The sequence below is a fragment of the Neoarius graeffei genome, chromosome 7 (genome assembly GCF_027579695.1).
Source record: "Neoarius graeffei isolate fNeoGra1 chromosome 7, fNeoGra1.pri, whole genome shotgun sequence".
NCBI lineage: Eukaryota > Metazoa > Chordata > Actinopteri > Siluriformes > Ariidae > Neoarius > Neoarius graeffei.
In genome coordinates this window covers 97724291-97739448 of record NC_083575.1, presented here as the reverse complement: position 1 = coordinate 97739448, position 15158 = coordinate 97724291, and the positions used below count along the sequence as shown (strand labels likewise).

At 46.9% G+C, this 15158-nt stretch overlaps 1 protein-coding gene across 5 annotated transcripts in view; it reads right to left on the bottom strand.

Moving 5' to 3' along the window:
* The window catches only part of cntln (centlein, centrosomal protein), a 189865-nt gene that overhangs the window by 38090 nt on the left and 136617 nt on the right, over positions 1-15158 (bottom strand). For all 5 annotated transcript variants that reach the window (XM_060926631.1, XM_060926634.1, XM_060926635.1 and 2 more), the window contains exons 15-19: positions 10505-10605; positions 6865-6950; positions 5115-5545; positions 3842-3917; positions 3153-3222 (exon numbers count right to left, since the gene is read on the bottom strand). In XM_060926631.1, the coding sequence (XP_060782614.1) occupies positions 3153-3222; positions 3842-3917; positions 5115-5545; positions 6865-6950; positions 10505-10605 (764 nt within the window). The remainder of the gene's footprint in view (positions 1-3152; positions 3223-3841; positions 3918-5114; positions 5546-6864; positions 6951-10504; positions 10606-15158) is intronic.

Sequence of the window (15158 nt, the reverse complement as noted above, 5' to 3'; positions counted from 1 at the left end):
CAGGAGGTGATGTTGAGTGCACAGGAGGTGATGTTGAGTGCACAGGAGGTGATGTTGAGTGCACAGGAGGTGATGTTGAGTGCACAGGAGGTGATGTGGCGTGCACAGGAGGTGATGTGGCGTGCACAGGAGGTGATGTGGCGTGCACAGGAGGTGATGTTGAGTGTACAGGAGGTGATGTTGAGTGCACAGGAGGTGATGTTGAGTGCACAGGAGGTGATGTTGAGTGCACAGGAGGTGATGTTGCGTGCACAGGTGGTGATGTTGCGTGCACAGGTGGTGATGTTGCGTGCACAGGAGGTGATGTTGCGTGCACAGGAGGTGATGTTGAGTGCACAGGAGGTGATGTTGAGTGCACAGGAGGTGTTGTTGAGTGCACAGGAGGTGATGTGGCGTGCACAGGAGGTGATGTGGCGTGAACAGGAGGTGATGTTGCGTGAACAGGAGGTGTTGTTGAGTGTACAGGAGGGGGTGATGTTGCGTGTACAGGAGGGGGTGATGTTGCGTGTACAGGAGGGGGTGGTGTTGCGTGTACAGGAGGGGGTGGTGTTGCGTGTACAGGAGGGGGTGGTGTTGCGTGTACAGGAGGGGGTGGTGTTGCGTGTACAGGAGGAGGTGGTGTTGCGTGTACAGGAGGGGGTGATGTTGCGTGTACAGGAGGGGGTGGTGTTGCGTGTACAGGAGGGGGTGGTGTTGCGTGTACAGGGGGGTGGTGTTGCGTGTACAGGAGGGGGTGATGTTGCGTGTACAGGAGGAGGTGATGTTGCGTGTACAGGAGGGGGTGGTGTTGCGTGTACAGGAGGGGGTGGTGTTGCGTGTACAGGAGGGGGTGGTGTTGCGTGTACAGGAGGGGGTGGTGTTGCGTGTACAGGAGGGGGTGGTGTTGCGTGTACAGGAGGGGGTGGTGTTGCGTGTACAGGAGGAGGTGATGTTGCGTGTACAGGAGGGGGTGATGTTGCGTGTACAGGAGGGGGTGGTGTTGCGTGTACAGGAGGGGGTGGTGTTGCGTGTACAGGGGGGTGGTGTTGCGTGTACAGGAGGGGGTGATGTTGCGTGTACAGGAGGAGGTGATGTTGCGTGTACAGGAGGGGGTGGTGTTGCGTGTACAGGAGGGGGTGGTGTTGCGTGTACAGGAGGGGGTGGTGTTGCGTGTACAGGAGGGGGTGGTGTTGCGTGTACAGGAGGAGGTGGTGTTGCGTGTACAGGAGGGGGTGATGTTGCGTGTACAGGAGGGGGTGATGTTGCGTGTACAGGAGGGGGTGGTGTTGCGTGTACAGGAGGGGGTGGTGTTGCGTGTACAGGGGGGTGTGGTGTTGCGTGTACAGGAGGGGGTGGTGTTGCGTGTACAGGAGGGGGTGGTGTTGCGTGTACAGGAGGGGGTGGTGTTGCGTCTACAGGAGGGGGTGGTGTTGCGTGTACAGGATGGGGTGGTGTTGCGTGTACAGGAGGGGGTGATGTTGCATGTACAGGAGGGGGTGGTGTTGCGTGTACAGGAGGGGGTGGTGTTGCGTGTACAGGAGGGGGTGGTGTTGCGTGTACAGGAGGGGGTGGTGTTGCGTGTACAGGAGGGGGTGATGTTGCGTGTACAGGAGGGGGTGGTGTTGCGTGTACAGGAGGGGGTGGTGTTGCGTGTACAGGAGGGGGTGGTGTTGCGTGTACAGGAGGGGGTGGTGTTGCGTGTACAGGAGGGGGTGGTGTTGCGTGTACAGGAGGGGGTGGTGTTACGTGTACAGGAGGGGGTGATGTTGCGTGTACAGGAGGGGGTGATGTTGCGTGTACAGGAGGGGGTGATGTTGCGTGTACAGGAGGGGGTGATGTTGCGTGTACAGGAGGGGGTGGTGTTGCGTGTACAGGAGGGGGTGGTGTTGCGTGTACAGGAGGGGGTGATGTTGCGTGTACAGGAGGGGGTGGTGTTGCGTGTACAGGAGGGGGTGGTGTTGCGTGTACAGGAGGAGGTGATGTTGCGTGTACAGGAGGGGGTGGTGTTGCGTGTACAGGAGGGGGTGGTGTTGCGTGTACAGGAGGAGGTGATGTTGCGTGTACAGGAGGGGGTGATGTTGCGTGTACAGGAGGGGGTGGTGTTGCGTGTACAGGAGGGGGTGGTGTTGCGTGTACAGGAGGGGGTGATGTTGCGTGTACAGGAGGGGGTGGTGTTGCGTGTACAGGAGGGGGTGGTGTTGCGTGTACAGGAGGGGGTGGTGTTGCGTGTACAGGAGGGGGTGATGTTGCGTGTACAGGAGGGGGTGGTGTTGCGTGTACAGGAGGGGGTGGTGTTGCGTGTACAGGAGGGGGTGGTGTTGCGTGTACAGGAGGGGGTGGTGTTGCGTGTACAGGAGGGGGTGGTGTTGCGTGTACAGGAGGGGGTGGTGTTGCGTGTACAGGAGGGGGTGGTGTTGCGTGTACAGGAGGGGGTGGTGTTGCGTGTACAGGAGGGGGTGGTGTTGCGTGTACAGGAGGGGGTGATGTTGCGTGTACAGGAGGGGGTGATGTTGCGTGTACAGGAGGGGGTGGTGTTGCGTGTACAGGAGGGGGTGGTGTTGCGTGTACAGGAGGGGGTGATGTTGCGTGTACAGGAGGGGGTGGTGTTGCGTGTACAGGAGGGGGTGGTGTTGCGTGTACAGGAGGGGGTGGTGTTGCGTGTACAGGAGGGGGTGGTGTTGCGTGTACAGGAGGGGGTGGTGTTGCGTGTACAGGAGGGGGTGGTGTTGCGTGTACAGGAGGGGGTGGTGTTGCGTGTACAGGAGGGGGTGGTGTTGCGTGTACAGGAGGGGGTGGTGTTGCGTGTACAGGAGGGGGTGGTGTTGCGTGTACAGGAGGGGGTGGTGTTGCGTGTACAGGAGGGGGTGATGTTGCGTGTACAGGAGGGGGTGGTGTTGCGTGTACAGGAGGGGGTGGTGTTGCGTGTACAGGAGGGGGTGGTGTTGCGTGTACAGGAGGGGGTGGTGTTGCGTGTACAGGAGGGGGTGATGTTGCGTGTACAGGAGGGGGTGGTGTTGCGTGTACAGGAGGGGGTGATGTTGCGTGTACAGGAGGGGGTGGTGTTGCGTGTACAGGAGGGGGTGATGTTGCGTGTACAGGAGGGGGTGGTGTTGCGTGTACAGGAGGAGGTGATGTTGCGTGTACAGGAGGAGGTGATGTAGTGTGAGTGTTACCTGCATTGCGAGCCCTGGCTGCAGTGGAGGTGCCTCTGACTGTGTGTTGGTGAAGGAGTGCTGTGCAGGCCTGTGGGGGGCGGAACCAAAACACGACATGTTAATCTGGGGGAACAGTTTAACGTAACGCAGCGTGCCGTTTCCTGACAGTGTGACACGCTGAAGCGTTTGTAGTCACATCAAAGCGGAGGAGGATTCGCCCCTTGAGTGTGTAGCTCAGCTCTGACTAAAAGGGTTTGATCTCTCTCTCTCTGGTTTGATCACAGATTCATCTGGAAGCTCTTTAGTGTGACATGAGTAACTTGGAGCTCGGTTGTCACTGAGAGATCAGAGAGAGGACATGACAGCCCGAGAGAGAGAGAGAGAGAGAGAGAGAGAGAGAGAGAGAGAGAGAGAGAGAGAGAGACAGAGTCTTCAGGCTCCCTCTGAGGAGAGATGAGTTCGGCAGACACCTGGCAGGAATTCTTCTCCTCACTCAGTCTGATACCACAGTGTTACTGAGTTCTGGATTCTGATTGGTTAGAAGGTGTTGATTAATCATTCTAATACATTATTGTTTCCATTGTAACAGCTCATTTATAGGGGCGTGTCCAGCAGATGCTGCGCACAAAAGAGAGATATAGCAATAGTAATATTCAGTTGGTTAATCAGTGAGAATCATTGTTTCAGACTGTAATTTAGTTTCTGACCTTTGGCTGAGCAGCAGGGCGGAGAGGACGAGCAGCACGCCGACTCTCCAGACTGTCAGAGAAAACCTCACTGTCACTGCGGAAAAAACAAAAACACTATGTATAAAACATCATTAACACCAAACGAACATGTGTATTACTAGTTTCTCCACAGTGTGGGGACTCGACTCAGCGTGGGGACTCGATGCGGGGACAGTTACCCTTTCTCACCAACAGGGAACTGGTTCCTTTGTGCATTAGTTTGAAGAGGAAGCAAAGCACAGGAACGGTGAACGCAATGGAAAAGGATACATCTTCAGAAAAAATGGAATGAAAACAAATATCTGCAATAACAGAATAAAAGCTTGGCGGTAGTCAGTGCGCTCCACCATCCTGCTAATACTGTTCACTCCCACTGTTTAATCCCCCATGTTCATGACACATCCTTGCTTACAATGGTTCTGCTCAAAACTGGTGAAAACGTGGGCTGGTTTGCTAGCTGGCACCAGGTTCAGTGAATCCTGAATGGAATCGGTTCAAGAACCCGTTCCCTGTTGGTTGAAAAGGGTGTGGTGACGTGATATGGAGACACACCCTGTGAGAACATCATGTGTGGACACACTGTGTGGGATCAGGATTGGGGAGGGGCACTGTATGGGGACGTGGTGTGGAGATACACCCTGTCCCAACATCATGTGTGGGGACGTGATGGGGGGGACACTGTGCAGGGACATGCTGTGGTGACACTGTGTGGGGACGTGATGTGCGGACACTATGTGGGGATGTAATGAGGGGACACGCACTGAGAATGTGATGTGGGGACTGTGTGGGGACATGATCTGAGGACACACCCTGTGAGAATGTATGCAGAATCTGTGTGGTGATGGGATGAGGGGGACACACTGAGAATGTGAGGTAGGGACGTGATGCGGGGACACTGTGTGGGAATGTGATGCGGGGACACACCCTGTTAGGACGTGATGTGGGAACTCTGTGTGTGAAAGCTGTGTGTGAACATGATGCAGGGACGTGATTTGGGGACACTGTGTGGGGACAGTGCATGTGACTTGTTTTCACTTCCTGGCTCTGGCTCAAATCCTCTTAACCAGCAGTGAGCGAGATGTCCCACAATGCATCAGGAGGATCTGCTAGTTGCTGCTCTTACTGAATATCAACAAATTATCAATTACCATCACCCAATCACACGCCTCTGCATTCGTCTCGGATTCAGCACAGGAAAATAAGAAGAGAGGGAGACAGAGAGAAGGACAGAGAGACGAGAGAGAGAACATACCTGTCAGGATTCATGTCCTCCCACTCGTCCTTCGTTGGACTGCATGTCCTCAGCTGCACAGAGATGGCTTGTGTTGTGGTGTGTCTCCCACGTCCTCGCCGTGTCTTGTTCCTGTGGAAGTCTCTCTCAGCCCTCAGCACTCCCACTTCCTGCCTGATCTTCAGTAATGCTGTCCGAGCTGCTGTCTCTGTTCTGCGTGATTTCTCCAGCTGGGCCTGTAGAGCCTGGGCCTCGCCGAGCAGCCTGTCCCTCTCAGCGCTTGACCGAACCTGGGCCGCTTCCTCACGCACACGGGCCTGCTGCAGTGCCGCCTGGAACTCAGTTCGCTTGCTACGCAGGAGATCGTTAGCGTCCTGTAGGGCCTGCTTGTCCTCTCGCAGCTTCAATGTCTCTCTCTCCAGACACACCATCTTCCTTTCTAACACTTCAATCTACACACACACACACACACACACACACACACACACCGCATTACAGAAACCATTCTATTCTTTACGCGTGAGTCATTCAGGCTACAGTTTTGAATTCGGTTTCTTTGTCAGTTTACTGATTTTATTTTTGTCTAAAATTGTGCATAAAAAGATTGTGAGCACAACTTCAGCTTCAAGACGATCTTCTGACCTTCTGTGTCTCTTATTTTGACTTGTACGTTTCTCACTTCATCAGTAAAGCATCCTCAGGCGTACGACGCCCATCACATGAATAAACTGTATAATCATCACCACACCACAGTGAAGTGTACTCATGTCCAGGTAGTTCTACTGAACTCTGAGTCTCAGGAACGACGTCCATCATGTCAACACTGTGTCACCTTCAAGCGTAAAAACATACTGACATGTTTATTACCGAACGCGTCTTCCACTCTGTTGGCCATTAGAAGACTCAGCGATGAGGAAACGAGTGCATTTCATGTGGATGGCTGCGATTCAATCGCCTTGTCTCTATTCAAGTGTGTGGAAAAAATCGGAGACGTTGGTAATGACGGAGCTCTCCACTCGTCCTGCTGACGGAAATGGCTCACAGCAGGACAGGACACGGCACACGGACAGGGCTGCTGGGGGCGCTACAGGGTGAACAGGGTGTGTGGACTGGGGCGCGCCCACAGCGGACTGATGATGACATTAGTCCATGTGAATTCATATTACATGCTTGTGTCCAATCACACACGATCATGTAGTGTGTGTGTGTGGCTGCACTCACCCTTCATCCCCCTTACTGTTTTTTTTGTCGCCTTTTGAATAACCCATCGAGCAGCTTGTTAGTGTGTGTGAGAGTGTGAGAGAAAGAGAGAGTGTGTGTGTGTGTGTGAGAGAGAGAGAGAGAGAGAGAGAGAGAGAGATATACCCCCAGGCAAACTGCCTGCTTTTACTTTCCTCAAGCTGCAACACGCCACCTTTCAAACAGCATTAGGCACTTTCCGCCTGGCTGACAACGGGCTGGCAGTAATGTGGGTGACACGAGCGCACACACAAACTGGAGTGTGTTAGTGAGAGCGGACCACCCCCAGCAGGTTATTTGGTTGAACATGGTGCTTGTCATTCAGTAATAAAGGCGATGACAAGCTCCCATTACTGAGCCATATGGTGGAGCTGCACACGCCTCACTGCCATCATCTGCTCCCAATTACACACACACACACACTCTCTTATCTGTGTGTCTGTGTGTAAAGACCAGTTACTTACCGCATGCCTCTCATGTATACTCTAACATGTAAAAGTGTGTGTGTGTGTGTGTGTGTGTGTGTGTACACCTTTCTAACAGACTGTTGTAGTCTGTGTATAGGAGGTAGTGGGGTGCTGCTCACTCTGTCCACATCATCATCATCCAGCTGCAGCTCTGTGAGAGAGAAACACACACACACACACACACACACACACACACACACACACACACACACACACACTTCTGTCATTGTAGGGACTCTCACTGACATACATTCCCTACCCCTTAACCTTCACAACTAAATGTCTAACCCCACCCTAACCCCGCCCCAACCATAACCCCACCCCCAACCCTAAGCTTAAAACTGAGTCTTAACACACAAACAGCCCTTTGAAGAAGTGAGGACCAGACAAATACCCCTTTTCCACCAAATCAGTTCCAGGGCTGGTTCGGGGCTGGTGCTGGTTCACAACTCGTTCAACTCGCGAGCCAGCTGAGAACCAGTTTGCTTTTCCATAGCTCGCGGTGCTAAGAGAAGACACGTCATTACGTCACTGTATACGTCAGTTACGTCACTACGTTTGCATAAACCTTGGTGCGAATGTCAAAGCAAAAACAACACGGAAGCAGCAGCAACAACAACAATAATAATAATAATGGATGACTTCGTGTTTGTACAGCTGCTGCTTCTTGTCGCTTAAAAATGGCGATCTTTCGCGGTCTTATTGTTTTTAACAACTCCGCCCCCCCGCTGACGTAAGCGGTTCTTTCCTCTGGCCCAGCAGAGAGTTGGTGCTAGCCTGGAACCGGTTTTTCTGGCCCCAGAGCCAGTTCTTTGTCAGTGGAAACAGAAAACCCGGTTCCAAACTAAGCACTGGCCCCGAACCAGCCCTGGAACTGCTTTGGTGGAAAAGGGGCAAAAATGTCCTCAGTCTATTGGTAAAAAACATGCTCTGGTCCTCGATATGTAGCAAGTATAAGCACATTTGTGCGCGCGCACACACACACCATGATGATTAATCACACTCCTTTTCTGGTCCTTTTTCAGCAGCTGCTTTTGTTCTGATTTCTGAGCAAAGACACTAACGCACTCCTTACACGGTGACCTCTGACCCCGACCAATCATCACATTATCACTGAACAAAAGACTTTCTCCTCACGTCCTCACGATGTGACTCCAGAACGCTGGGAGAAGTCGGGAAGTTCAGATGGAAAAAAAAAAAGTTTTTTTCGGCTTTTGGTGTGCTGATAAAACTTCCACGCTGTCCGTGTTTGTGGAAACGTGGACGTGGTGAAATATTTACAAGTCGACCTCTATGATCCGGGTCAGCTGACCTCTCAGACGGTCCAAAGCATGCAGTCAGATGATGTTCTGTTTCTCTCACGCACGCTCGCGCGCACACTCGGAGTGAGTTTGTTAGTTTAAATTAGCCGTCTCTTTGGTCTCAGGAGGTTGTCAGGACTAATCAGGAGGTGAGCAGGGAGCGTGTGCTTCATCGTCCCACTCTTTTCTGGATGGCTGATAAACACGTGTCTGGATTAAAATCACTCCGAAGGTGACTTTCCGCTGCGTTGAGCTCGGCCTGGAGAGAACATTCCCGCTTAATGCCGGCCCGCTTCGTTTCCCTGAGCCTGCGCGCGGATTAACAGATTTGTAAGATGCGGCGTTTTCCGCTCGGCCCGTCAGACCCGACTCGGCTCGAGCTGCGCCTCTGATTAGGTCAGGAGGTTTAGACGTGGTTCAGTTTCATCTCCTGGATCAGACGGGTGACACACACACACACACACACTTCGTTAACCTCTTCACTCACCACCCTACAGCTGCAAACTGTGCCATATCTTAATCTCATAAAGACACACTGCAGTAAATCAGGGTTAAATCCATACTGACTCCAACACACATGCTAACACAAACGCTAGCGATGAAGGATTCCGCTAGCCACCAATCACATGTACGCAATACTAATTAGCTAAATGGCCAGACCAGTTAGGTTATTATGTGAGCAACGTGAGGCAAATTATCTTTTTCAGGACCTCTGGAACAGCAGTTAGAAGGCAATTTAAGTCCATTAGTGCAACAATAACTACGTCGACCTGAAAATCGCCCGCGGCTGCCATCTCTGAGAGCGTGGCCGTCACCCTGCACTCTCTCAGGGGGGAAAATAAAAAATAGTAGGATACTGGAGCTTTCACAAGGCCGGACTCGCTCTCTTTTCTCATGAACAGATTCCTCTATCAAGACTTTTTACGAGATTTTAAAATGTTTTAATTTTATATAGTTTCTCTCTGAACATTGACTTTAATTATTTTATTGAAGTCATTTGTAACTTTTTTAAAAACTAAACTGTATTTAAAAATTCATCACACTTTCTACACTTAAACAGTTTCTGATTTTCTTCGTACTAACGTGCTTGTGGCGTTAAACGCAAATCAGCTGTGAATTTACAGAGTGTGTAGAAATCACAGCAGGTTTACATTTAGCCACGCCCACAAAACACCATAAAAGGCAAAGCTGACAGACAGCTGAAATGGAGTAAGTGATGTGTGTGTGTGTCATTCATATTTCGCCTTTAGTGGTTTTGAAAGAAAACAACACATCGCGCCAGTTGCAAATAAAGGACATCAGAGCATCACTTCTACACCATAAACACACACACAGGGTGCACAGCGCTGGAAAAGCCTAAAACTACAAGGGAAACTAGCGCTCCGACAGTCTGCTGACAAATCCGTGTCCCATTCAATTTTCAAAAATCACTCCATTCCAGAAGAAACTATTGTCTTTGCCATTAAAGCACGACTGCAATGCCGTCCAACGAGATACAACTTGGCAATTTGGTATCCATGAAGGCACGACCCCTTCTGTATATCACACACAAACCATCAGGAAAACGAAACCGTGTCCCATACACTGAATGGATGCAGTTACTGTAAAGGACAGTATGTGGCCAGGCACGACCGTTTGGGCGATCTGGTTGCAAAGGACTTACAAAAAATAAACCAAGGACATGATTGCAAGTTTTTCTACATAGTGCTGTGAAAACAAACTGGTTTCAACATAACACATCTGATTTTGATTATTTTAAAGACAGACATTCCAAACACACGGGATATTGTAATTGTAAATTCATCTGTGAATTCTGTATGCATTATTGAGGTTGGGTGCTGTTCTGATTTGTATATAGACACTTGCTATTATTCCAAATTACTGAAATATCAGCCCTGATTAGAACGGATTCTGCAATTGGGATATGAATGCAGGCTTGTAGTCCTGGTTTTTGGAAGCGTAGGCCATGTACATAAGAACGCAGTCAGAGGGCTGCAGTTGGGGGGAGTGCAAAAAAGAGGAGCAAAAAATTTGGCAAAGTTCTGCTCTGTCTCCGCTGTTATTGGTCGTATGCACATATGGAGACGGAGATGTTTTGTTTATCCTTGAATGTTGAGTATTACATTAATAAGAGTGCTGGTATAAGTGTGTAGCCTTTAAGATCTGTCATTCTATCGAAGACCTTTTCCAGAATATTTGGATCTTGTACCCCTTGCTTGTTTCTTGGATCCAAATAAAAGTAATTAAATGTCCTCAGTGCGCTGTTGGAGATGTGAAGAGTTAAACACTTATTAAAAAAGAAGCTACACACATTAATTACACTGCATTGTGTATATTCTTGCATTTTTATTACGTTTTATACTTCTGTCATGGATGAGCGTGTGTGTGAGAGAGAGAGAGACACCTTGCTGTTCCTCATGCAGACGCAGACGTAGCTCCTGCGCTGTAGCTCGCTCCATGGCCACTCGAACACGAGCCACATCCAAATCCTCCTCCAGCTGAGCTCTACACACACGCATAGAGATCTCATCACACTGGATCTGAAATGTCACTGACTCGATACTAACTTCTTGTTTTTTATTATAACAATAATAATAATAACATTCTAAAGTGATCAAACACTCAAGTGCCCCAATCCCAGCCGTGCTGATATTCAGCACGACCTCGAGTGTGAGATCACTTAAACACAGGGTCACCTGTTAACAGATTACAATAAACTCAGAATAAGGTTATTACTGTCAACCTATTTCTACATTTCAAACCTGAAATCTTTTCAAAACACAAAAACCTAAAGATTAGCTGAATTATCTTACATTTATTTGTTAATAATAATAATTCCATAAAAAAATCTGATCAAACTGTACTCTGTATACACCCTCAATAGTGCACACACTGTAGTGAAACTGTGATTTGGGACGTGGCTGAGGATGCGATTACCTTTATATATCAATCACTCTTCAGGTACATCATTCATTTATCTGTGTGTGTGTGTGTGTGTGTGTGTGTGGTAGAGACTTTGAGAAGTGAAACTAAGCCCAATTATCTCCCAGCAATTAGCTTTATTCACACTAAAGGCTAATTAAAAAGAAAAGAGGCGCCGTGAACGAGACCACACTTTCAAGTTATTATTAGGAGCTGAAAAGACGTCTGTGGAGGATCGAGCTCGGCTCCCGAGAGACACCCGCACCTGAAACACACACCTCCTTCCCCTCCCTTCAGCGCAGGAGCTGAATCATTACACACTCCTCAGCGGGTTGGAGACCTCAAAGAGTTCTCAAAGAGCTGCAGGTAAAACTTTCACACTCCTGAAGAGTCAAACGTGTGCACACACACACACACACACACACACACACACCGAAAACCAACGTCCACTCGCGTGCCTACTGAGGACAGGAAGCTCCACTGAGTATAAATGAGAGCATCAGATACAGTTTGGGACGAAATCACAAAGCATCTGATTTATTAATACATAATTATTAGGTATTATTATTTTGAAATGTGCCCAATAATTTTATACTCAGACTGGTTCCTCATCTCTAAACTGTTTCTCATGCGCTTGCTCATCATGTCTGCTCTCACCAAATCTCACACAGGTTGAAGGCGTGGCTTAACGGGATCTCAAAACATCTGAGAGCAGCTATAAAAGAGCTGTTTTTATTTTTTATTGTTCGTATACGAACAGCACCATTGCTTTGTGCTCACTCCTGAGTGAGATACCTGCTGAAGGCCTAAAGGAGGCGTGTGACGATAAATCATGCAATGATAAATCACGATACAAATTTATCATTCAAATCAATGAAATAAAAAATGAATGGTGATTATTATCAGGCTGTGTAATCTCTTCGTGTTTCCTCACTGTAATTGTGTTGTTTAGACAGCAGGGGGCGTAATAATGTACAATAGCAGGAACACACGTGACTTCACTGCTGTGTGATTCTGTACAAATAGATTTAACAGAAATCGTCGCTCTCTGTTTTTACAGGCTGCTGAAAGATAAAGAAAGGAGAAGCAAATGGAGGCAAAACAAATGTTCATAAAGGTTTATTAAGAAAATGAATATATTATTACCGGTTTCATTTTTAATAAAAGGAATAATTTAGTTAATAGTCTATTATATTTTATTCCAACCTTTACAAATGTTGGTAAATTATTATTGTTGGTTATTTCAGAAAATGAAACTAATTTTTTTTTTATTTATAAACAATAGGAAAATAAGTGTTACTTTTTTTGGTAAAATTTTCTTCATTTATTATTTAAAATTAAAAAATATAATGGGAAAACTGAATAGTGAACCCGATATTGTGAATGTAATCGAATCCTGAACTGGGCGATTCGTCACATGCTGAACAATTACATCTGTGAGAACTTCTCGCAGTGTATTACTTTAATCTCTTGTTCAGATTTAACATTTTATTTTCCAAAGTTAATAATTATCGTTAATTATTAAGAAAATGAAACAAAAGTTTGTTTTTAATTTAACAAAAGGAATATTTAAGGTGATAACCAGTAAGAAAAAAAAATGTTGCTTTTTTTTGCTAATGAAATTTTCTTCATGTAATTTTTTCCCCCCAAAGATATCATAGGAAAATGAGAAAATGGGTGAATCGGTACACACATGGTGTAAAACAGCTCCATCTGCTGGTGGGAGGGACAGCACACCGCACTCCACTCCACTCTTAATCCTCACAGTGTTTAACAGTTAAGTACTAAAGGAGACAGCTCACCCTTCCCAGAATCCTCTGTAGTAGCAAGTTGCCATTTTCAATATCAAAACAATCCGCAACATTGCGGTGAGATCCTACACCACAGAGCTGAACCGGTCATGTGAAACTGAACATATTTTGTGAAAGTATCTCCAATTTAAATTCTTTTGACCGATCCATTTTGTTTCCATTTGGTTATTCCATCGTAATGGCAGGTCTCAACATTAATGTTAGTCCGACTGTCCGGGACAGCCAAATGTTTGGAGCTGAATATTTGTAGAAATTCACCATTTCTATAGTAATTATTCCAGAGTTACATCAATAAATTTCCAACAAAACCAGTTCAATCCCCTCAGTGACCTGGCCATGTTACTGTTTATGAAATTCCAGGGAAGCCGAATGCAGCAGGCGTGTATGTAAAAATAACCACGATGTAATCTCTAATTATAGATTGTGATCAAATACCTCAATAAATATCTGTGGTGACTCTTCATTTCATTGTATTGTTCTTTTGTCTGGTTCACATTAACCATCACAAATGTGGTAAAATATTTTGTGGGAATTGTACGACAGTAAACGCCAAACTCACTTACAGTTTGTTTTCATTCACAGAGTGATTCTGTCACCTTTATCATGTCCAACTCGTTTACTTTAAATTAATTTATACTTCAGGTTTTATTGGATTAATCAGGATTTAGCTTTATTTCCTCCAGAAGTTTTGAATTTGGGCAAGTCTAACTCTTAAAACTGCAGATCAGGTAACGGGTTAGAACACGAACGAACGCACACACACACCATAATGGGGTATTGGATAGTTTGTTTATTGTTACAGTTAAAGTTTGAGTTTTATTGAGAAATTATAAATCATTAAAGCATAATGATCATAACTATACCTGCTTTTAGATAAACTTTGTTAATCACTTTCCTTTCACTGAAAGAGTAAATACACAGGAATAAAAAGGTTCTGGTCAGGACGAGTGAAAAATCTCTCTGCTGCTCTGACTGGACGAGTGGATTAAAGAGTTCGTGTCAAACTCTGAAAGGTCTCGCCGGCGGCCACGAAGGAAAGATGACCATACTTCGTTCAAAACTCCCAAGTATGAGACACAGATGATGAAAACATTGGAGATGGATTTCGAGGGGATCATTAACGGTGAATGCGAGGAGGTTTTGCTGCACAGAGAGCGAACAGGTAGCGGTCACATGGTTTCAAAACAAAAACAGTGAATTGGATTCTGGGAAGAGTGAGCCGGCCCCTTTCAGAAGAGCCAAAGAATTAAAACCAAACTCTCTGAACCATATCGAATCGCACAGCTTTGTATTCTTTTGTATCGCATCATATGTTTAATAAAATCGTATCGTATTAGTAGCTGTTTCATAGGAATCTTGAATATATCGGGTCACTGGTAATGTATTGAGATGCACATCTCTAGTGTTTACAGTTTAAAGTTTATTTTATTTTTAAAAGGGACAGTGTACAAATTAAACATTATCCTTGTGGTACGGACAGATGTCTGTACCAGGTTATAGCAGTACATGCTAGTTTCCGCCTGTCGTCCCTTGGCAGGTGGATGTAATAAAAAAGATAAATAAAATGTACAGGAAATGTCACCAAATCTGTCATTAGAGCAATTTGTAGTGATTTAGACCAGTAGAATAGAAGTGGATAGCCTCATAAAGCATACATAGCAGCGTCATTTTTCACAATCACACGCGCACACACATACACCATAAGTTAAACGAAATGTGCAAAGGAATGTGCAAGCCAGTGCAAATATGCATTATCCCATCCCACTACCCCTCTTTACATAGAGTATAAGTTTTAACACTCCAACCTCGAGAGAGAGAGAGAGAGAGAGAGAGCGTGAGACATGCTCTCCAAACCACCAAAACTTCACATTTCAGTAGGTTATACCCTCCCACACCTAATGGTCATACACAAGCATAATAAGATCAAATAAGAATAAGAAAATCCCCCCCACACACACACAGGACTCTCCCATCCCTCACAATAGACGTCTGCGCGGGTCGGATTTTTCAGTCCCACTCCCGCCCGCAAAGAATTATGATTTTCAGTCCCGCTCCCGCCCGCGCCTGCCATATTTTGTCCCGCTCCCACCCGCAAATCCCGCATGATGCAGACGTTCGCGTTATTTCTCAGTAAAGTTCTTGTCTTGACACAGCGTGATGGTGCCCCGCCCCCTACTTTGAGTGGATTTAAGCATAAATATCTACAGCTCACGTTTGTTATTGTTTACCTTGTTTCTGAATTCAGCATGTAGTATCTCTAATAATAATAATTAGTGCTGTCAAACGATTAAAATATTTAATCGCAAATCACACATTTTTATCACA